The 24,657-nt window shown below is 49.8% G+C and overlaps 1 protein-coding gene across 1 annotated transcript; it reads left to right on the top strand.

Annotated features, from left to right (window-relative positions):
• The first annotated feature begins 9,550 nt into the window (after positions 1-9,550).
• LOC133352859 (kinesin-like protein KIF3B) lies at positions 9,551-24,150 on the top strand. The gene is made up of 8 exons (XM_061568825.1): positions 9,551-11,142; positions 17,780-17,881; positions 18,553-18,675; positions 19,240-19,358; positions 20,350-20,466; positions 21,557-21,659; positions 21,937-22,190; positions 22,947-24,150. Exons 1-8 carry the CDS (start codon positions 9,694-9,696, stop codon positions 23,245-23,247), a joined length of 2,568 nt encoding a protein of 855 aa, XP_061424809.1. The 5' UTR covers positions 9,551-9,693; the 3' UTR covers positions 23,248-24,150.
• Positions 24,151-24,657: the final 507 nt, after the last annotated feature.

The raw sequence follows: 24,657 nt of genomic DNA on the forward strand, positions 1-24,657 counted from the left end.
CTGGGGACTTGCTCTTTTGAAAAGCGGGCAAATTTATTTATCCAAGGGGGTTGCCCAAAACGTGGAGGCCCAAGCCAGAGCAAAACGAACGACTCTGCTTACAAATATGTAAATGAGGTTTGCCCTTGACAGCTACCTATCAGCTGTCATACTGCTAATTAAATACTGCTTAGGACAAACGCTTGTTGGAAAGCGTTGCATACGCCATGCCTAATGCATGGTTTTTCTCCTAACTTGTTTCTGCACGAGTGTACTGCCCTCTGGCAAATTCATTGCCCAGCCTCCAGCTCCCTCGATCCCACCCCTTTCATCTCACGACACTCCACTCGGGTTCTTTTTAAATCCTTTATATTAAGTTCACTTGCTTGCTTGCTTGCGCGCTTACGACCGTGCAAATCTTTCGGTCGTTTTTTAACCCACTTCCCGTGATCCAATCGGGCTGACATTTTGCACACAGACTCGTTGTACGTGACAATTTATTTTCGTGAAATAAATTCCCAAATTTTACACTTTTTAGGAAAACTTTTTTTAATATTTAATTACCAATTGCTTAATGGTGGCAGGCAATCATCTGACCCATAGGTGGCAGCCATCTCAAGCCAGAAGACGAGAGGACTCTAGCCGCCACGCATATAAAGGATTTATAGTGAAAAACTTTGTTTTTACGGGTTAATTTTTTTTATTATTATTTAAACGCTTTTATTTAACTCACTCCGTCTATTTATAAATGTGTCGTAACCCTCCACCACCCGACACGGCCAATCAGTAAAAAATGTGTCACGTTGACAAAGACAAATAGTTCACTGCTTTAGCCCACCGGTGTGTTGAAGCAACAACATTCACAATTTGAGTACGACGTTTCGCTGGTAATTACAACCAGCATCATCGGGCAATTCGCCAGAATGGTGAGGCTCTCCTGTGTCTCCCGTTCTTATATAGAGCAGCAGCAGGATGACGTCATCATTAACTCATTAACTCATCAGGTGCAAAGATTCAAGGGGGGAGTGATTGTAATTATATACTAGATTAGTAATCAGGCTATTGTTACGATGCGAGTTGTAGATTAGTAATCATTTGGAATGTGTTTTATTGTGATTATGCTACATTAGTAATCTGTTAGTGGTTGTTTCCCTTATAAGTAATTGTAATGTATCTTATTTAATAATACGCTTCCAGGCCGCACTAAGCCTGTAGTTGTCTGAGCGATTAAAGTTATTTCTGTTTCTCTCAATTTCAATCGATTCTCTAATTAGTCTTTGCCAGTAGTAACTAGTTTTACACAACACTTCCACGTTGTCAAAATCAATTGAGTGTCCCTGTTGGCATGCATGTTCTGCTACTGCCGACAGTTGTGTTTGTGATAGTTTAATATTTCTCTGGTGTTCTTTAAGTCTTACACTAACGTTACGCCCTGTCTGTCCAATATAGCATCTGCCACATACACAATTAATCCGATATACACCTTCTGTTGATAATTTAGGTAATTCGTCTTTAGTGCACGTTACTAGTTGTTGAATTTTGTGTACTGTACCAAATCTTACTGTAATGTTTTGCTTTTGCAAAACACGGGCTAATTTATCAGTTACTCCTGAGATAAATGGTATTTTTATTGTTTTAATAATCTGATCGCTTTCAGCAGTGTTGCTTTGCGATCGTGATTTGGCTTTTAGTGCTCTGTTAATTTGAGCATTATTGTAGCCATTCTGTCTTAGTGCTTCTTTAACATGTTTAATCTCTCTCACTAGACTTTCACCATCTGACACTGTTTTAGCCCGATGTATGAGCGTCTTGATAAGAGAGGATTTCTGAGCTGGGTGATGATGCGAATCTGCATTCAGATAGGCATCAGTGTGCGTTGGCTTTCTGTAAACGCTGTGTGTTATTTTACCGTTTGGGCCATGCCCAAGTACAATATCCAGGAACGGGAGTGTGTTATTCACCTCCATTTCCATGGTGAACTGAATGGCCGGGTTTTGTGCATTGAGATGATTTAGAAAATCGTTAAGTGTATCTTTACCATGTGGCCAGACAACCAAAGTGTCATCCACATATCTAAACCAAAAGGATGGTTTTAATGTGCTCGAGGCAAGTGCTCTGGTTTCAAAGTTTTCCATGTACAAATTTGCTATAGCAGGAGATAAAGGAGAGCCCATTGCTGCTCCCTCCCTTTGTTTAAAGAATTCGCCTCTCCATAAGAAGTAAGTGTTATTTAAACAATGGTCTGCGAGTTTCGGAATATCTTTTGGTAAACCTGTATTCTTTACCAGTGTATCAAGTAATTTAAGTGACTCGCTCACTGGAACCTTAGTGAATAGCGAAATCACATCAAAACTCACCAAAATATCATTAGGGTTAAGTTTAATATCTTTGATCATATTCACAAGATGTTCTGAATTTCTTATGAATGATGATGTCCTACCGATGTAAGGCTGAATTTGTTTAGTTACATATTTTGCTAATTTATAGGTGGCAGAGCCAATTGTACTGACTATAGGTCGTAAAGGGATGCCGACTTTATGGATCTTTGGTAGCCCATACAGTCTAGGTGGTTTTGAAGCCCTTGGCTTCATTAGGAATTGCTCATTTTTTGGGATTAATGAATTTGCAATGATTGCAGTAGTCTTACGTTCCAAAGTATTAGTTGGATCTCGTTTAATTTTAATGTAGGTACTTTCCTCTAATAAATCTTTAATTTTATTATCATAATCGGCTCGTGACATCACTACTGTAGTGCGGCCCTTGTCAGCTGCTAGGATTTGAATATCTTTGTTTAGACGAAGCTCTCTTAAGGCTTTTGCCTCGTTCGAGCTAATATTTACTTTAGGTACTTTACTATTCTCAATAATTTTGGCAACCTCGTGTCTAGTCATCTCTGCCTCATTATGTGGAAGGAGTCTTACTGCTGATTCTACCTCAGCAATTATCTCATCCACTGGAATTGTGCGTGGGGTAACGGCAAAGTTAAGGCCTTTAGAAAGGACAGAAATCATGTCAGTGGTTAAATCAGTGTTAGTCAAGTTCAACTGACTAACCTCTATGGGGAGGATACTTTTCTTAAAACCAGAAAATTGGAGAAGCTCCGCATTAAGCGGATGAAATTGATATCTTCATTGGCGTTCCTCAAAAGGTGCAGAGATTCGAAGGTAATACCAAACGCAGTTAAAATAACACATCACATAAAGTCTTCTAAGGCTAACAAAATACTACACAAAGCTAGCGAATTATTATTAATAGAGAGAATACAACACAACAGGAGTGAATTATCCAACATTTCTGAATCGCTAAAGCATTTACATTTAAATATAAGCAATAGTGTGTCCATGCATGATTGGAATATAATCGATACTATAACACAACAATCGGCTGATAATGTGTTTAATCTAACAAATGCTAACCAAATTAACAAATTTTCTAGACTTTACAATAAACAAATCCCTATTAAAACGAACAATTTGAAAACAAAACCGTAATGAACTTGACTAACACTGATTTAACCACTGACATGATTTCTGTCCTTTCTAAAGGCCTTAACTTTGCCGTTACCCCACGCACAATTCCAGTGGATGAGATAATTGCTGAGGTAGAATCAGCAGTAAGACTCCTTCCACATAATGAGGCAGAGATGACTAGACACGAGGTTGCCAAAATTATTGAGAATAGTAAAGTACCTAAAGTAAATATTAGCTCGAACGAGGCAAAAGCCTTAAGAGAGCTTCGTCTAAACAAAGATATTCAAATCCTAGCAGCTGACAAGGGCCGCACTACAGTAGTGATGTCACGAGCCGATTATGATAATAAAATTAAAGATTTATTAGAGGAAAGTACCTACATTAAAATTAAACGAGATCCAACTAATACTTTGGAACGTAAGACTACTGCAATCATTGCAAATTCATTAATCCCAAAAAATGAGCAATTCCTAATGAAGCCAAGGGCTTCAAAACCACCTAGACTGTATGGGCTACCAAAGATCCATAAAGTCGGCATCCCTTTACGACCTATAGTCAGTACAATTGGCTCTGCCACCTATAAATTAGCAAAATATGTAACTAAACAAATTCAGCCTTACATCGGTAGGACATCATCATTCATAAGAAATTCAGAACATCTTGTGAATATGATCAAAGATATTAAACTTAACCCTAATGATATTTTGGTGAGTTTTGATGTGATTTCGCTATTCACTAAGGTTCCAGTGAGCGAGTCACTTAAATTACTTGATACACTGGTAAAGAATACAGGTTTACCAAAAGATATTCCGAAACTCGCAGACCATTGTTTAAATAACACTTACTTCTTATGGAGAGGCGAATTCTTTAAACAAAGGGAGGGAGCAGCAATGGGCTCTCCTTTATCTCCTGCTATAGCAAATTTGTACATGGAAAACTTTGAAACCAGAGCACTTGCCTCGAGCACATTAAAACCATCCTTTTGGTTTAGATATGTGGATGACACTTTGGTTGTCTGGCCACATGGTAAAGATACACTTAACGATTTTCTAAATCATCTCAATGCACAAAACCCGGCCATTCAGTTCACCATGGAAATGGAGGTGAATAACACACTCCCGTTCCTGGATATTTTACTTGGGCATGGCCCAAACGGTAAAATAACACACAGCGTTTACAGAAAGCCAACGCACACTGATGCCTATCTGAATGCAGATTCGCATCATCACCCAGCTCAGAAATCCTCTCTTATCAAGACGCTCATACATCGGGCTAAAACAGTGTCAGATGGTGAAAGTCTAGTGAGAGAGATTAAACATGTTAAAGAAGCACTAAGACAGAATGGCTACAATAATGCTCAAATTAACAGAGCACTAAAAGCCAAATCACGATCGCAAAGCAACACTGCTGAAAGCGATCAGATTATTAAAACAATAAAAATACCATTTATCTCAGGAGTAACTGATAAATTAGCCCGTGTTTTGCAAAAGCAAAACATTACAGTAAGATTTGGTACAGTACACAAAATTCAACAACTAGTAACGTGCACTAAAGACGAATTACCTAAATTATCAACAGAAGGTGTATATCGGATTAATTGTGTATGTGGCAGATGCTATATTGGACAGACAGGGCGTAACGTTAGTGTAAGACTTAAAGAACACCAGAGAAATATTAAACTATCACAAACACAACTGTCGGCAGTAGCAGAACATGCATGCCAACAGGGACACTCAATTGATTTTGACAACGTGGAAGTGTTGTGTAAAACTAGTTACTACTGGCAAAGACTAATTAGAGAATCGATTGAAATTGAGAGAAACAGAAATAACTTTAATCGCTCAGACAGCTACAGGCTTAGTGCGGCCTGGAAGCGTATTATTAAATAAGATACATTACAATTACTTATAAGGGAAACAACCACTAACAGATTACTAATGTAGCATAATCACAATAAAACACATTCCAAATGATTACTAATCTACAACTCGCATCGTAACAATAGCCTGATTACTAATCTAGTATATAATTACAATCACTCCCCCCTTGAATCTTTGCACCTGATGAGTTAATGAGTTAATGATGACGTCATCCTGCTGCTGCTCTATATAAGAACGGGAGACACAGGAGAGCCTCACCATTCTGGCGAATTGCCCGATGATGCTGGTTGTAATTACCAGCGAAACGTCGTACTCAAATTGTGAATGTTGTTGCTTCAACACACCGGTGGGCTAAAGCAGTGAACTATTTGTCTTTGTCAACGTGACACATTTTTTACTGATTGGCCGTGTCGGGTGGTGGAGGGTTACGACACATTTATAAATAAACGCGATCTAAACCCAAAAATCGTTGATTATGAATAACATTGGTCGCGAAAGCCTACGTGTTAAACTCACTCCGTCTGTTGTATCCTCAAAAAAGAAATCTTGTAACTCAATTTTTACCCACTTCCCAATGTGCTATCGACTGAAAACTTGAAATACCTATGTCATACTGATGACAATACTATATTCTATCATAAAAAAATCGAAAACATATTTTTAAACATTTTTTATTTAACTTATTTAACTTACTCTGTGTGTTGTCGTATCCTAAAATCTTGTGACTCAATTTCAACCGTATTCCCAATGTCGTATCGACTGCAAACTTTGTATAGGTATGTCATACTGATGACAATACTATATTCTATCATTGGAAATTAAAAAGATATTTTTAAACAATCTTTTTAACGGCTCTAATTGTCCACGTTTACTGCTCTAATTGTCGACGCTCAACTCACGTTGCCTGTAAATCACCACGGTCCTTTAGGTCACGGCAAGCCTCGGGGAGCCACGCTAAGAGGCGGGGGATGTGGAAGGAGGGGAGGGGCGATGGGGGAAGGGGGCACGGGGAGGGGCAGCTCGGACAGTACATTTCATTAAAGCGTGTTTTTTTAAAAGTATTTTTACACGATTTTTATTTTGTGACGGTCGGATATGCTACGTATTATAAAACACAGGGTGACTCGCCAATCAAGGTGAGATGGTAGGAAAAGGGGGGATGATTTGGGGATGGGGTGGGGCAGTGCAGCAAAATCCATAGTTGTGCTGTACTATGCGCCAACTTCTATGGGGAGCGGTGGTGACGCATTGGTTTTTGCGCACTGCATTGCGAACCTGGCGACCCGAGTTTAATTCCCGCTCGCTGCCACCAGCGACTAATATTTCAACCGGTCCCGAGCCCCCCCCCCCCCCCTAGGTCAACTCAACCTTAAATAGGTGCAGTACATGGGCAACGTCAGCTCTGGGGGATACAAAGGCAGCCGTGCATGGTGCTGGCCACCCGCCCCCTCGTGTGTCGGCCTTCATAGGTGCTACTCGCCGACAGCACTTGCCCCAACAGCACGCGTGGGCTACACGGGGGATCTTTGTCTTTGCCAACATGTGTGCTCCCCACCTGCAACAAACCGCACGGCGTGGTTAGGCTCGCCTCCGGCAGCGGATTAACAAACCGGCTCTGAAGGGTTTTGGCGAAGGGGGCACGACTGCGGCAGCGTAGAAGTACAGCACAACGCTGTCGATTGTTATTTGTCGCTGCACTGCCCTCTGCTGGCCGCCTTGCCATAAATGACGTCACGCGATTTTGGACGATTTTTACCCCCCCCCCCCTTCGTCACACGGCGTCACAAAAAGTCAGACCCCCCCCTCAAATATGACGTCACAAAGCTCTGCCTCCCCCCCCCCAAAAAAAATAAAACATGCTTCAAATCGCGTTAAACGATTATCATTGTAGTGCGTATTTAATGTGGCGCTGCACTCTGATGTTGTAGGAGAAAACATTTATTAAAAGTCTAATTAAGCAGAACGTGTTGTCTATATTTATTTAAAGTTGCGCATTTTGATGTGACGTCACAATTCTCAACCCCCCCCTCCTCCATCGTCACACATCGTCACACATGTCTGACCCCCCCCCACCTAGGTGCGTGACGTCATTTATGGACGGCCCCTTATGACACGCAAACCAACATTGACGAAACTCAACCGGCCTGACATCAAATCGGATTGCTCGCCGATGCCCACCGATGTGCACTAGCGAATACAAACGTCGCGAGTCACGCCTGCCAATGCGCACTAACAATTACAACCACGTGCAGCACACACACATATATAAAACCAAATGTAATCGCACTGTCAAGTCCTCCTATTGCATTAGGGGCCGTCCATAAATGACGTCACGCACCTAGGGGAGGGGGTCAGACATTTGTGACGATGTGTGACGAGGAGGGGAGGGGGGTGAGAAATGTGACGTCACATCAAAATGCGCAACTTTAAATAAATATAGACAACGCGTTCTACTTAATGAAATAGACTTTTTAACAAATGTTTTCTCCTACAACATCAGAGTGCAGCGCCACATTAAATACGCACTACAATTATAATAGTTTAAAGCGATTTGAAGCATGTTTTATTTTTGGGGGGGGGGGGCAGAGCTTTGTGACGTCATATTTGAGGGGGGGGTCTGACTTTTTGTGACGCCGTGTGACGAGGGGGGGGGGGGTCAAAAATCGTCCAAAATCGCGTGACGTCATTTATGGACGGCCCCTTATCACATCACCCCCATCTGTGTGCACTTGCAAACCTCTTCCGTACACCCGCACGGTGCCCAACGATGAATGCAAGTGTAGCCGTGCTCGCGCATACACACTATGAAATCTAATACGTACGGTGCGACAGAAGTTCAACATGCACAGACACACTTCTTAACACGTCCGCCTATGTAAACTAGCAAATACAAATCTAATGCCGCTCATCTATTTATATGCACTGGCAAATACAATAGACTCGCCACGACCGTTTGTGTTTCATGGAAGAGCCGCATTGGTCAATATGCACTAACAAATACAATCACATCATCGCGCACTTATTAAGTCTACCAAATAAAATCCATTGCCCACCCCGCGTCAAACGCAGGACTGACGTGCATACCTATATGCGTTACCAAATCTAATCCCATTGTCACGCATACCCTTACGCATTACCAAATACAATGGCACTGCCACACCTAATTACATGCACGGATAAATACCGATTCCCACCCAAAGTGTAAAACTAATTGCCTGGTAAGGGCTGCTGATAACATTGGCACGGGTGCACAGCGCGCAATTAATAACGACAACACAAACCCTCAGGGAATTCGTACAAACATCCCACGTGTGTGTCTGTGTGTCTGTGTGTGGCCTTAAAAGGAAATATGGAATGGGTGAATAGCCCCTTCATGGCGCATCCATTTGCGTGTTGCCCGTAATGTCTCCCAAGTATATAATATTATTATTATTTTTTCTACGGCGGTTGTATTGACGAATATTTATATTTTGTTAAATGTGATGCCATGTAATACAATTAGACTGCCACGCCTACCAACCCGCATGCATTACCAGATCTAATCGCGATGCCAGGCCAACACAATGTTGCATGACAACATCTATTGACATTGCCACCGCCGACCCGATGCACACTACCAAATCTAACCGCAATGCCTCGCCTCCCCACCTACACTACCAAGTCTGAAGGCGCTGCCACGCCCGACTGTGTGCACTGGCAAATACAAAGCCGCTGCGGCGTGCAGGAGTGGAGCTGCAGTGGACGAGGAGGGGAGAGGGGAGGGGGAGGGGGGGGAGGGGAGAGGGGGGAGAGGGGAGGGAGAGGATGGGGGGGGAAGAGGGGGGGGAGAGTGGGGGAGGGAGGGGGGGGGGGAGAGTGGGGGAGGGAGGGGGGAGGGAGGGGGGAGGGGGGGAGAGGAGAGGAGGGGGGAGAGCGAGGAGAGGAGGGGAGGGGAGGGGAGGGAGAGGGGGGAGACGGGAGGGGGGAGACGGGAGACAGCTGGGAGAGGAGGGGAGAGGGGAGGAGGGTAGAGGAGGGAGAGGAGAGAGAGGGGAGAGAGAGGGGATACGGGAGGGGAGAGAGAGGGGAGAGGGGAGGAGAGGACGGGAGAGGAAATACGAGAGGGGAGAGAGCTGGGAGACAGCGGAGAGGAGAGGGGAGGAGAGCGAGGAGGAGAAGAGAGGAGGGGAGACGGGAGGAGAGCCGCGCTCTCTCGCTCTCTCCCAGGGCCGCGACGGGGGCATGAGAGACTCGAGCCCCGGAGAGGAGGAGGAGGAGGCAGCGGCGGCGGCGGCAGCGAAGAAGAAGGAGGAGGAGGTGGTGGTGGAGGTGGTGTTGGAGGAGGAGGAGGTGGTGTTGTCAGTGTTGGAGGCTCCAACGCCGCGATGTCGTCTCGTGCCAAGGCGCAGGAGACGGTGCGAGTCGTGGTCCGCTGCCGACCGCTGAGCCGCCGGGAGGAATCGGCGGGTTGCTGCGGCGCCGTCGACCTGGACGTGAAGCTGGGCCAGGTGACCGTGAGGAACCCGCGCGCCGGACCATCGGAACTGCCCAAGAGCTTCACCTTCGACGCCGTCTACGACTGGAACTCGAAGCAGGCAGACCTCTACGACGAAACCTTCCGCCCGCTGGTGGAGTCGGTGCTGCTTGGTTTCAACGGCACCATCTTCGCCTACGGACAGACGGGCACGGGCAAGACCTACACCATGGAAGGTCCCGGCAGGGCCTGCGGTGACCCGGAGCGCCGCGGCGTCATCCCCAGCTCGTTCGAGCAGATCTTCACGCACATCTCGCGCTCGCAGAACCAGCAGTACCTGGTGCGCGCCTCCTACCTGGAGATCTATCGGGAGGAGATCCGGGACCTCCTGTGCAAGGATCAGAGCCAGCGGCTGGAGCTCAAGGAGCGGCCCGACGTCGGCGTCTACGTGAAGGAGCTGTCGTCCTTCGTGACCAAGAGCGTCAAGGAGATCGAGCACGTCATGAACGTGGGAGGTCAGAATCGCGCTGTGGGCGCCACCAACATGAACGAGCGGAGTTCGCGCTCGCACGCCATCTTCGTGGTCACGGTGGAGAGCAGCGAGCGCGGCGTGGACGGGCAGGCGCGCATCCGAGCCGGGAAGCTCAACCTCGTGGACCTGGCAGGCAGCGAGCGGCAGGCCAAGACGGGGGCGCAGGGCGAACGACTCAAGGAGGCCACCAAGATCAACCTGTCACTGTCGGCGCTCGGCAACGTCATCTCGGCCCTGGTGGACGGCCGAAGTAGCCACGTCCCGTACCGCGACTCGAAGCTCACTCGGCTCCTGCAGGACTCACTGGGAGGGAACGCCAAGACCATCATGGTGGCCACGGTGGGTCCCGCCGACTGCAACTACGACGAGTCCCTGACGACGCTGCGCTACGCCAGTCGTGCCAAGAACATCAAGAACAAGCCGCGCATCAACGAGGACCCAAAAGACGCGTTGCTGCGCGAGTTCCAGGAGGAGATCTCCAGGCTGAGGGCGCAACTGGAGAAGCGCAGCCTCTGCAGGGAGCGGCGCAGGAGTCGGACGAGCAGGAGGAAGTCTCGCGCGGGCGGTGACGGCGAGAACGACAAAGATGACGATGGTGACGACGACGGCGACGTTGACGATGATGAAGTGGACGATGACGGTTTCGCCATGGACTCGGCGGGCGGAGAGAAGCGGGATGAGGCGGAGGTGCGCAGCTGCGGCAAGAAGCAGGAGAAGCGAGAAGGAGCCGAAGAGGAGGAGGAGGAGCTCATGGCCGAGAAGGACAAGGTGGTGTGGGATCTGTCCAAGGAGCAGGACGCCAAGGACGCGCTCATGTCCAAGATCAAGGTGTGGATGATTACGCACGCACCGCTCATTCAATCCCTGTCCGTTGCACTCTCCTCTACTCGGCGCCGAGCAGGGTTCGAGCCCTGGTTCGTGCTTGGATGGGGTGGCGGCCACGAGTGCTGTCCAGATGTTGTTGGGCGTCGGGGAGTGGCCAGACGATGGCAGTGCTGAGTGTCACCCCCCATCGTTTGCTTTTGGTGGCTTTTCTCTGGGTACTCGAGTCTGCTCCCACATGCCACAACGATCACCAGTGGAATTTAGCTAAACGTCCCAATGTAGAGCCCTTCCTGAATCAAAAGTATAGAGATTAGATTGAGGCGTAATTATTGTTGTTTTTGGGATTAATTGTGCGGTGAAGTGGGGGTGTGGTTGATCTGGTTCGGGTGAATTCTCTGCCTTTCTCTTGATTGGGAGACTCGATCTCCCGGGGAGAGGAATATCCTTTGTGAGTCTCGCTGCCCCCAGGTCTTTCCTCCTCACCGCTTCTTGCAACACAGTCGAGGCTTGGCTTGTCGCCTCGGCAGGCTGAAGGGAGTTCCCGTCTCTGAGCTCTTGAAGGGACCCTAGCAGAGTGAACCACGGCACACGGGGTGCGGGGTCAAAGGGGTTAGAGGTGTGTAGGGTCGAACCCCAAGGATATCCCCCGTCGGATTGACACGAACAGCACCAAAAGACTGCTTAGGATTTCTCCTCCTATGGCCACTGCCCGGCATTGTATCGAATTCCCACTGGACCACCCCTCTCGCTGCTGCTGCTGCACAGTACAGTATTATCGATAGCAACACTGTAAATTAATTCATTAACCCAAGGTATTCTCAGCACGCCCATGTCGGTCAGGTCTTTATCCATAACCTCATGATGCTGGTAAATGCGGGTTGGTGGAGAAGCGAGCAAAGATGGAGCGTGGAACGCTTGTCATATTCGACTTTAGCCGTGATTGGGAATCTGTCTCGGCTGCCAGGGTTCATAGCGGGCCTAGACCTCTGCTCCAAGCCTGCACGACAATAGGGTTTCTCTGAAGCTGCCCTGCAGAAATCCGCCCGTTTGTTGCATACGAAAACAGCTGCTGCACAGCAAGCAATGGGGTTTCGCAAACTATGCTTAACCTGCCGGCGCGACTCTGTGTTTAAATTCAGCACCATGGCCAGCAGCTTCCGTGTCCCAGGGCCCTGCCTTCGGATAGATCCATGAAGCTACGTGGTTAAGTCGCGCATGATAATAGTAACAACTCTCGTGCCAATGAGTCACCTGCGAAAGTCTCTGAGTCTGAAGACTCTTTTTTTCAAAGAGGGTCCTGCACTGGCATGTTTGGCCATTTCCGAGTGGAAACCGGAGTACCGTACCTGGAGAAAAACACACTGTGCGTACGTGGGAGAGTAAACTAAATGCGCCGCACAGATAGATTAAATAATCTGTCGCTGTACTGCCATCTCCCGGCCAGCTCGCAGCCTGTTGTTTTTCCTAGGCAGCGTCCAAGCCGGGTTCCAGCCGGACTCTCACATGCTTAACTTGTGAGGTTTGGCAATCGGAGGCATATACATTCGTTTGGTTGCAGCCTTGAATACAATACAATCTGGATGCACATGGATATCAGTGGCTAAATATTTCGTAATGCGAATGAAGCATATGTTTTTATGTTCCATTTCTTGTAATTAAGGTGAACTAATTCGACGGAACATTTTGTGCAGGCTGGAAACAAATGAGTTATAATATTTGGTGATTGATTTTAGGCGGCATGAAATCGGTCGTTCCAGCATTCCTTGCATGTCACGTGACATCAACGCACTGTGTGTATGATGCACACAGCGGGGGAGTGAGTGAGCGGCTTGCAGTCGCAACATTGCCAGTTAAAATGCGCATTATCCCTCCGGTGGGTCGATAAAATTGCTACCACGTTGCAGGGGAAATCACAACACTGGATGCAACTTTGCAGAGACCAGCCCTTGCCATAGAAATGTGGAATTTTCACCCCTGGCTCAAGGTTCTAAACAGGAGATGAGCACCGTCTCGATGCTCAGTCGAGCAGGACATCACTAAGCGTTGGCCTTTTTGTTTTAGCCAGCAACAGGACAAGAAGACAACTATTCCGGTTTCTTAATTATGTAGGAATCATCAGTACACTATAGCCAATAAAACCAGTGTCAGCACCAGCTCTCAAACTCTTCAGCTACGAGCATCTGCAGTGATGGCACTGTGGGTGCACATAATTCAGCATTTTTGCTGTTCTTTATTCAGGGCCTCGCTTTGGCGTTCTGCAGCCCCATGCGGATTTTTTTATTGTCAAAATGGCAGTGGATCATGAGCAGAGCGGTTCTCTGCTTCGGTGCAGGGCACGAAGAGTGAAAATCAATAGGAAGCGGCCTCATAGCAGCTGGCTCGGTGGGGAGGCTGAGAGCCCGGGCAGGGTGGGTTAGGGGAGGAGTCGGAGTGCCTTTCTGAGAGGAGACGGGCAAAGCGGGGCTTTTGGGAAATCAACATCCGGCCATTTAACACGCGTAGGCTTTCGCGACCGAGATTATATTCGCATAAGATTTTTTTGGGGGGGTTGGATCGCTTAAGTAGATTGTGTGTCCTACACCCTCCTCCACCCGACGCAGCCAAATTAAAGGGTCCCATGTAAATGCATTGGTTGCCACGTGAACACACGCGCCCAATGTATTACTGCTCGAGCAGCACCAACGCTATTGTTGCTGGAGAACGATCTACGCTGTGTGTGGACGCTTCGCTCGTGGCTACGACCAGCATCATCGGGAAGCTGCCAGAATCCTGGCAAATGTGTCGGGTGGAGGAGGGCGGAACGGCGTCAATTTTATTTGCGAGATCTGTCCCTAAAGGAAACTACTGTGCAACATCCACCCGTGTTTACACGTGGTAGCTACCCTGATTCATGCGACGTTGGTGAACGTCCGTTCCTTCATTGTCGCCGGAAGAGACTAAGACGAATGCCGGGCGAATGGAATTCCCATACACCGGCGTTATTGTTTGTTACGGAAAAGGGAATGGCCGCAGGCTGTAATGGAAAAGAGAATGCCCAGAGTCGAACGGGGCTTCCCGTTTCCCATCACACTCCGTGCGCATTCCTTACCCCCGACATTTGCTTCAGGCTGTTGTCCCCCTCGCTGTCGGGGTCCTTTTGGCGACCGCGTGCCGGCGACTCCCAACGCAGTGTCTCCCCGATGACGATTCGTGCGTTTCGTGCGATTCGTGCGTTTCAAATGCTTCGGTCTGGGCTCGAGATTATACCCCCCCACCCCCTACTGCACCCCCACAACACTACATGCCCACGGCACCCCTAAGACACCCTCTGTGACACCGCCACTTCAACCCCAATGCTTTTCAAATGCACCCCAGCAACACATCCCCTCAAGACCCATATGACAAAGACTGCTAGGGCAAGTGCTGCTAGCGAGAAGCACCTATGAAGGCCGCCATGGCACGCGAAGCGGTGGGTGGCCAGCACCACGCCCGAGCCGACATAGGGGGTGCTCAGGACCGGTTCAGATAATCGTCACCGGTGTTGGCCGTGAGCGGGCAATCGAACTCGGGTCGCCGAGTTCGTAGCGCAGCGCGCTCACCGCTACCCTACTACCGTCCACACCCTTTAACGTCTTCACTGCTCTTCCAAAGCATCCTAACGATACGCCCACAGCAATCCTACGGCACACTCGTAATGTACAATTTCATGAATTATTCTTCAGAGCCTTGGATAAATGCGCTTTATAAATTTATATAAAATTAAATAAGCCCCAACCCCCACACTGCACACTCGCAGCATTGATGTCACGGGCGTGCAGTGAGCCGTTGAAAGAGCGCAGCGAGTGGGGAACGCCACGCGTTGTGACTGGGTCCACACGCGGTCAGCCCTGACGCACGCACACACGGAATGGAATGGATGGCGGCGGCGGTGGCGGTGGAGGAGGAGGAAGAGGGAGGCTTGTAAAGAGCGGCGTTGTTCTGCGAGCGCTGTGCTAATTGTGCGCGTGCCTCGATGTCCCTACCCTTGGCGGGGGGTGGGGGGTGGGGTCGACTCATGATGGCCCGGCCACAGACATTCCGTCGCGCCGGCCTTAATCGCAGGCGGGTAACACAGCGCTATTGTGTTCCCTCTCGTGGGAGAGATAATTGATGCTTTATATTCTGGGGGGGGGGGGGGGGGGGGCGGTAGTGGTCACCGCTCGGCCGTGTGTGGCTGGGATGCCTCCTCCTCCACCCTGTAGATGCCTGTGGTTGGCGTTTGCCTCCAGCGTGCAGCTCATCTCTGATGCGCTGCACACACATTACATCACTCGCGCAGAATACTCATCCGTCAATGATGGAGGGTGCACGTCGCTCCCTGACGCAGTGTGTGCATGGCTGGCACGATGACGTGTGTGCGAGTGTGTGTACATGAAGGCGGGGTGCATAGCCAGGACGTGGGATACACGTCTAGCTGTGGCTCTCTCTGACAGCACAGACAGGGAGGTAGAGAGTGTGCTGTGAAGAAGGCCCATTGCCCGAATCGTCACCTATTACAATAATTTTCTACTCATTTTAAGAAAATAATAAGCACACGATACACCCCCTACACACCCCCCGTCTCTCAACATAAACGGCGGAAGTGTTTCTTCCCACGCGACCCATCAGGACGTCACAGCCTTGTGGGAGAGTGCATAGCTTCAGCAGAATTGCTTCAAGGCAAGCTAACTCTGGACCGGTTTTCGACACCATCATCAGCCATGCTTCATCCGTTGCCGGTAGAAGGCCTCCCCTAAGTCGTCACCTTCCCTCGTGGTCTCATCTCGCCGTTGCACGTCAGCGGATCTCATCGCTCCGTCTCTGCGAGGTGGACGTGCTTGACAGGCCTCTCTACCCGCCCTGGACCACCGCTCGCTTGTCAGTCTTGACCCTCGGCAATCGTCCACCACAAGCCCCCACTTACTTGTCTTCACAGCCGTTGTGTTGAAATCGGGGGAACGGTCGTATTGCATAGGTCTGTGCGGAGCGTCGAGTGTCATTCCCTCCATAATACAGGTTTTTTTGGGTTGGATCGTGTAATAGATATTTACGCGATCTAATATATATTTACGCGATCTAACCAAAACAACTTGTATTTTGGATGATATTGGTCGCAGAAGCCTACAGTGAGGGAAAAAAGTATTTGATCCCCTGCTGATTTTGTACGTTTGCCCTCTGTGATTGCCAACAAGGGTTTTACCACCAAGTACTAAGTCATGTTTTGCAGAGGGGTCAAATACTTATTTCCCTCATTAAAATGCAAATCAATTTATAACATTTTTGACATGCGTTTTTCTGGATTTTGTTGCTATTCTGTCTCTCACTATTCAAATAAACCTACCATTAAAATTATAGACTGATCATTTCTTTGTCAGTGGGCAAACGTACAAAATCAGCAGGGGATCAAATACTTTTTCCCTCACTGTACGTGTTAAACTGTCATCCCCTCGTATGCACGATGGGTCTTCTCCGGGCACTCCGGTTTCTTCCCACATGCCGAACAATCGTTAGCGGAATTGGCCAAACATCGCAGCGTAGCAGGACCCTCCTGTCAAATTAGTCTCAGGATTCGCTGAAATTTTCCTGGCTAAAGGGAGGGCATTAATAGTCTTATTGGTGCAGTCTGTTCTCCTATAACGCGTGTTGTTTTCATACCGCGAATTTTATATAACGCGATGAATGTATTCAGGAACACATTTATTATAATAACGCGGATGAACGGAACTACGTCGCGCGAGTAGGAATAAGCGGTCGTACGCCTGCCTCGGCGTAGCACTACACAAGGCATTGGGATGCTGCTGGATGCTTCCAGATGCTACCAACGCGCCTCAGTCTTTGCTCGGCCTGCGTCACGCATCTCACCGTGTTATCGCGGACTGTGCCTCACCCTATATTATATATTACACTGGTCAACACACGTTTTCTGGCATAAGGTATTCCAACGGGTTTAAGGTAATCTTGGGGTGCTGATTCCAAATCTGGCATCAGTTTTTGTCTATCGCATCAGTTTTTTTAGATATCAATAAAAAATTTCAATAAAAACTGCAGAAGAAAAATATTAAATAAATGTGGATATCTACATAAAATGATATTATAAACACACTATCCTAAAAATACAGCACCATATTTTAACACTAAAGCAGTTACTGACTCGCAACAACTTGCAATCATAAGTGACAGAGTTAATTTCGGGTAAAATCAATGAAATGGAGGTATGCCGATAGCATAAAAATGAGATGTGATAGAGCAAATCAGAGATCAGATTTTGAATCAGCACCTTGAAATTAGTCTAAAACAGCTGCAAAAGTCCAGGCCAGAAAAATGTATTTTTTTTGTTGGCCAGTGTAGTCATCAAGAAAAAAAATATTTTTTTTGTTGACCAGTGTAATCATCAAGAAAAAAATAGATTTTTTTTGTTGACCAGTGTAATCATCAAGAAAATATTTTTTATTTTGTTGACCAGTGTAATCATCAAGAATTTTTTTTTTTGTTAACCTACGTTACTAATGACACGCAAATTTTTCGACAACGCAGTGTTCTTCCGTAACGCAACGACCGCGTCATAGGAGCACAGACTTTATTGTCTTTAGCTTTTCCCTGCTTTGGTAACGCTTGCTCGATGCAACCCGTGCGGTCTCTGCAGGCCATGGAGAGTAAGTTGCTCGTGGGAGGCAAGAACATCATGGACCACACCAACGAGCAGCAGAAGATGCTGGAGCAGCGGAGACAGGAGATCGCAGAGCAGGTCCGAGTCTCCCCGCAACAGTGGGGTTGGAACTATGGTTGGCGCACGGATCGCGGTACCTGGAAATGTATTCAAATTGTTTTTATATACATCACGATAGCTGAACGCAGGCCTAAAGATGCAAAGCGCCAAGCGGCCAGCAACACACGGCATGATTTAAGCTGTAATAGAAAAGAGTTCGTACATGTCTTAGATTGAACAAGATTATAAAAACTTGGGGGTGGGGGGAAAGGAACGATAATGGGAGTTGCATAATCACGTTGGGTTGTGTTGGCGAGGAGTGCCATGTTGTTCTCTTGCGTTGCCGTATAGAAAACTAAAACAAAGCAATTTTTATTTTTTTTTAGCAGGTAAGGCCCACTGAGCTATATAGCTCATTTTCAGAAGCGACCTGGCCACAAATTATAGCTCAACGAAATGGATTATCATGTGGATGTTTATAGCAGCCAAATACTCTAAATATGGAGGAATAAACCTGTGGACCCGGCGAAAAAAAACCACGGGGAGAGAGAGACACACAAACTCTAAATATAGAGGCATCAGGGTCGGGATCGTAGCCATGAACCTCCTGTATACCAGGCGAGGTAGTTAACATCTCGCCACAACGTTGCGTGGTCATATGCTTGCGTGTGTTCGCACTGCATCGCCGCTGTGGCCCATCGCGCTCCCAGAAATGGCGCGAGCGGGAGATGCAGCAGCAGGTGGAGCGTCGCGACGAGGAGACACTGGAGCTGAGGGACACGTTCACCTCGCTGCGCCAGGAGGTCGAGCTCAAGACCAAGAAACTCAAAAAGGTTCCGTGCCCGGACACAAACGCCGCCGTTGCCTGTCGTCACTGTTGTCACGCCGCCGGCGGAGCGCCCGGTTCGTGCCTCGCCGCACCCTGAAAGCAGAGGAGTCCGGATGAGTCGATGATCCAACACTCGTCGATTCGCCGCCGCTGCTGGTGCTGCTTGCCACGCCGCCGCTTCGTGCGCCGTGCCGGCTTTTCGTGGGCGCTCGCCAACGGCGCTTGCACGTGGACACTACACGGGCGGCGGACCTTTGTCTTTGTGCCGTGCGTGTTGTTTGTTTCCAGCCTGAGTGCACTTTTCCGTTTTTTTTTACAATTTAACCAAAAGAAATGGAACAGAAAACATACGATTCGTTTGTGCCGATGTGCATGTAAATTAAGATAGTTTTGCATTCCAACCTGCGACCAAACCAACCTGAATGTGTCCGATCGTCAGATCTCACGTTTTGGGCCTGGCAGGAAGCTGCCTGGAATAGTAACAGGCATTGTAAGGCACGCGGCTGCGATTTCGCCAAGGAGGTGGCAGTGGAATGACGTATTTCTTGAATCTATCCGTGTGGCGCAGCTGTTTGCGAAGCTGCAGTCGGTGAAGGCGGAGACGCAGGACGTGCAGGACGAGCACGTGAAGGAGCGGCAGGAGCTGGAGCAGACGCAGAACGAGCTCACGCGCGAGCTCAAGCTCAAGTACGTGCGGAGACACCCAGCCACCCACCTAGCCAACCGCACAAGCACCCCAGCCACCCAGCCAGCCACCCACTCACTCACCTAGCCAGCCAGCCACCCATCCACCTCTCCAAGCACCCAGCCACCTAGCCGCCAACCCACCCATCCACTCACTCAGCCAGCCAGCCAGCCACCCACTCACTCACCTAGCCACCCACCCATCCACACATCCACCTGTCCAAGCACTCAGCCACCTAGCCGCCAACCCACCTATCCACTCACTCAGCCACCCAGCCAGCCACCCACTCACTCACCAAGTCCCCCACCCATCCACACATCCAACTCTCCAAGCACCCAGCCACCTAGCTGCCAACCCACCCATCCACTCACTCAGCCACCCACCCAGCCAGTCACCCACTCACTCACCAAGTCCCCCACCCATCCACCCATCCACCTGTCCAAGCACCCAGCCGCCTAGCCGCCAACCCACCCATCCACTTACTCAGCCACCCAGCCAGGTACCAATCCACCTAGCCACCCACCTCGCCACCTGCCCACTCAGCCACCCATCTACTCTCAGCCACCCAGCCAATATTCACTCAGCCACTCGCCCAGCCACCTGTCCAGCCACCTAAAGCAGTCAAAAATTGAGTCAAACATTTATTCGATGTTGGTGTTAGAGGCGTGACATTTTGTCGACTACCCATTATTATAAGTCAATCGGTGAACACGCCAAACATCTTTTCATACACAGCCAATCACCATGGTTAATCTTACAGACTGCATCACCAATCACGTTCTTAAATCTTCTCATTCATTCAGATTTGGCTCATTTCGTTTGTCTCATCAGTCGGTCATCATCGTCGCGCTTGACGATTTGCATCCGTTCTCAGTCATCGTTGATGCAAATTAAAGGCGCTCCGTTGACTAACAATTTCTCCGTTCGTTTCGTTAAACTCAATTGATATTGGTGCCCGTCCCAACCCACACCCGACCCCACTCTCCTTCCCAGGTACCTGACCATGGAGAACTTCATTCCTCCGGAGGTCAGGAGCAGGTTGATGGAGCGAGCGTTCTTCGACGAGGAGGAGGAGCAGTGGAGGCTGCAGCCGATCGTTCGCAACCCCGGGTAGATCTGTCCCCCACTGCCCCCCCCCCCTCTCGGGGACCCCCCCTTGCCTTCTCCCCAAACCGCGTCGCTGGTGCCCTGGCCTGAGACAGCCTCGCCGGCGCAGAGTCCTGGTCGGGCTCTTCCTGCTCGGATAAACACGGCTCGATCCACGCCCGGCCGTGCTTAGTCAACTCATCTTGTTGTATTTTACATTCACAGAGCGCCTTAAATCAAGGTGGCGTAACATAATAATAACAGTAGAAGCAGTGGCACGCGCGAGAGATGAGGAATGGGTGACTGCGATAGAGGGGTGCGTAGGGGTTGAGCAAGGGAGGGACGGGAAGGAGTGGAGGGGCGGGGGCGAGGCAAGAGGAAGAGAATGGGTGATAAACAAGAGGTGGACCTTTAAGAGTGGAGCGGAAGGAGGTCAAGGAAGGGGGACTGCTCAATGTACAAGGGAAGCTTGTTCCAGTGGAGGGGTGCAAGGAGATGATAGGTTCATTGATCGTCTTGGTTCTTTCGGTAAAGTCACGTAGAAGGGAAGTAATAAAATAATAAAAATAAAACATAATAAAATAATTCTCACGACGTTTCGGCCACAACACAAGCAGCCGTCCTCAGGTGAAGAATGAAACACCACCAAGCTTGGAGCGTGTATTTAAGCTGCTTGCGTTGTGGCCGAAACGTCGTGAGAATTATTTTATTATGTTTTATATGTATTATTTTATTACTTCCCTTCTATGTGACTTTACCGAAAGAACCAAGAATATGAATCCCTGCAGTCACGAAAGCTTTAAATCGAAGGTTAATTGATATCGCGGCAACACGAGATGGAGCCGGATCCCAGGGGGTGGCTCCTGGGCTGCTCGTCTGCCCGTCCCTCTTTAATTCTGCCCGGGTCAGTCCAGCTCGACGACCAGGAAAATATTTTCCACGCCCGGCACACAGCATCCACGAGATGCTACGGGCCACATCTCGCTGTGCCCCGGGGCATCTCGCCAACGTGCCTGCTGCCGTGCCGGTCTGCCGGCGACCCGGGGAAAATATTCGGAGACCGAACGTCTTAACGCTTGAGTGGTCGCCGCTCTCGTTGACTGCGACTTGGCAGAGCCCAGCAGCTGAAGAGGCCGGTGTCGGCCGTGGGGTACAAGCGGCCCGTGAGCCAGACGGCCTGTGCCACCGTGCGCTGCTGGGACAACCCGCGCTTCCGGGTGAGGCGCTCGCCAGCGACTCGATCGTCGACGTTCCGGCTCGCGGTTTGATTTAAGTAATGGCGTTTTTTGTTTTTTGTTGTTGATTACCTCTGCTTATGCTTTCCAGCTAAGGTTAAAATCATTCATGTGGGTGGGGGGGCGGGCGAGCAGGAAGGTTGAGAGAGAAACCCGCCGCGAGATAATCGACGGCGGATCGTCACCGTTTTTTTCCCCGCGTAACCATGTCCACAACTGTGCCGCTCGTTGCGCTTGCGCGGGGCGGGGGGGGGGGCAGGCGGAGAACGTGATGTTCGTCGAGCTGGAGCTGCCGTCGCGTACGACACGGGATCACGTCGCGCCCCGCGGACGTCGCTCCGTCCCCTGCGCGCGAGATTCTCCGGGGCAAGGGGCCTCTCAGCAGCAGCAGCAGCAGCCCCATGCCGCTTCTAGGGGCGGCAGCAGCAGCAGCAGCAGCAACGGCAGCAGCAGCAGCGGCGCAGCCGGAGCGTCTGAGAGCTCCGAGTGGGAGATGAGGAGAAGCAAATCCAGGTGAGGCCTGTCGTCCCTCGGCACTCGCTCTCGGCCACGGCACCCACACGCACCTCCGCACGCACCTCATCGTTGCTATTACACTGGTCAACAAAAAAAAAATTCTGGCCTGGACTTTTGATGATTCCAAATCTGATCTCAGATTTGCTCTATCACATCTCATTTTGATGCTATCGGCATTACCCCATTTTCATTGATTTTACCCGAAATTAATTCTGTCACTTATTATTGCAAGTTGTTGCGAGTCAGTGACTGCTTTAGTGTTAAAATATGGTGCTGTATTTTTAGGATAGTGTGTTTATAATATCATTTTATGTAGATATCCACATTTATTTAATATTTTTCTTCTGCAGTTTTTATTGAAAATGCAATATTTGATATCTCAAAAACCTGATGTGATATACAAAAACTGATGCCAGATTTGGAATCAGCACCCCAAAGTTATTAAAACCGTTGGAATACCTTATGCCAGAAAACGTGTTGACCAGTGTTATTTATTCCTGTGGTCGTCGAGCAGAATGGCTCTGTAAGTTGTAGAGGAGCCGTGCCGCTCTCCGATGTGTCTTGGGGTCGTACCGTGTTTGTTTTTCGGCGTGACGTCCAACGTTTCGCCCCACGAGCCGTCAGCGCCTCCTTAAAGTCTTCTGTTTCCCCAAGAAGCTGTTACGGCGCAACCGCAAAAAACCTACGCAGCGGATCCAGCGCTCGGACGCGTCTAACGTTTGCTTTGTTTATTTTTTGGTGTTCAACAAACAGGACCAAGCACAGCCGAAGACCCGTGTCTGCGATGTCCTTGCTGCCGATTCCGATCTCCGCTCTCGGCGTGCGCTCTCGCCACTCGCAAATCTACCCTTCGTCGGCTTCCGCCATCGCCTACCCACAGTCCTCCTCTGCTTCTCAAAGCTACCCGCAGCCCTCCGCCGTCCTTCAGGGCTACCCACAGTTCTCCGCTTTGCAGGGGTACCCGCAATCCTCTGCTACTGCGGCCTACTCTCAATCTCCGGCCTCCCAGGGCTTCTCATCGCAGTTGCTCCCGCACGCACACGTCCCCACGTAGTGGCGGCGGCGGTGGACTCGGGACGGGCGGCTGCGTCGGGAAGCTTGGCCGACCCGGTGGCGCTTGCGCGGATGCTTAGGGGCCTCTGTGACGTTCGTCAAGAGTCAAATTTGCCCGCTCGGCAGCCAACCGTTGAACGTGCGTGCGTGTGTGTGGGTGCCACCGAGAGTTCGTGCGGGTACGGGTCCCGACGGGCAGGTCGGGGTGGCACGCGCGCCGCACAAAAAAAAACCCGCGGCCTCGCTTGGCACGCACAGGGTAGCTGATACGCCGGGGAGCCGTACGCAGGACGCTCGCTCGCGCGTCCGGCTTCTGCGGAGGCGGCTGCGTCGTTGTCTGCTGCCGTCGTGATTCCTCGAAGGCCGCCGTGGGTCGTTCACGGTCGCGCGCGTTCCCGCGACACAACGACAACGGAGGGGCTTGGCTGCGTTATCGCTCAGGCCGGCAAACTCGGCCCGGTGATATTACGCCGCCAAGCTGTTTTCCTTTGGGGCCCCCTTTCTTTTCTTTTCTTATCTCGTGTTTTAAGATGCAGCGGCAATAGCTGCCGACTGCACAGACGGTGCAACTGGGCCAGGGATGACCGCGTGTAGCCTTGCCACCTGCTCCCGGGATCGTCTTCTTTTTGAAGTGGCCTGTTCTGGGAAATCCGTGCATTTTCCCAGGATGTTTAAGCGTCCTGGATTTTGTCAGTTGCGTAATTAAAAAGAATAATACAATAAGTAATACAGTACACGTAATAATGCACCGCGTAAAACGATGCGTTCGCACGTAGATCTCCCCTCTGCCAGTGTTGTGAAGTGTTTTTCTGCTTCCTCTCATTGACATGCTCCGGTCTTTTTTTATTGTACCTCCAGAAGTGGCAACCGTAGCTACGGGCCAGAGGGGCCCAGGCACAGGGCCACGGAGTGGGGGGCGGGGTGGTTGGGGGGGGATGTGGGTGTGGGATCTGGGTATTTAATCTCCTTCAACCAGGGCCCCAATGCCAACCAGGCTGGGCCACCGCTACCACGTCACCTGCACCGTTGCCTTTCGGTGCGGCTTACGTGGTGGACGGTGGCTAAGTGGGCGAGCAGTCGGGGAGAAGACGTGAACGCCACGCGTGGTCGTACCCAAGCAGGGTGGTGGTCAGAGCTCCACGTGCGGAGATTCCAGCCCGGATGACATTGCCGTGCTGGATACGGATGCAAGTGACGGTCTCGTGGCTCCACCTTGGGTTGTTGTTGTGGGGGGGAGGGGTGGGGGGAGGGGTGGAGGGGGGGGCCTGCAAACCCCACGGTGGCGTTTTCAAGTCGTGGGCGTCGCGTGCAGCTCGTTTTCAACGAGGAATCGTGAAGTGCCGGTCGTGCCGTGCGTATGGGAGTAACGGATTTCTCATCCGCCGTAACATCAGGTCTTTCAGCTGGCGGT

The sequence above is a fragment of the Lethenteron reissneri genome, chromosome 42 (genome assembly GCF_015708825.2).
Source record: "Lethenteron reissneri isolate LAM-NWPU_2019-01 chromosome 42, ASM1570882v1, whole genome shotgun sequence".
In the NCBI taxonomy this organism is placed as follows: Eukaryota; Metazoa; Chordata; class Hyperoartia; order Petromyzontiformes; family Petromyzontidae; genus Lethenteron; species Lethenteron reissneri.

Bases quoted from the DNA above. Each gene is read 5' to 3' on its own strand.
- LOC133352859 (XM_061568825.1), top strand. From the start codon at position 9,694: ATGTCGTCTCGTGCCAAGGCGCAGGAGACGGTGCGAGTCGTGGTCCGC. The intron at 11,143-17,779 runs GTGTGGATGATT...CGGTCTCTGCAG, and splicing joins CGCTCATGTCCAAGATCAAG to GCCATGGAGAGTAAGTTGCT. The intron at 17,882-18,552 runs GTCCGAGTCTCC...TCGCGCTCCCAG, and splicing joins GACAGGAGATCGCAGAGCAG to AAATGGCGCGAGCGGGAGAT.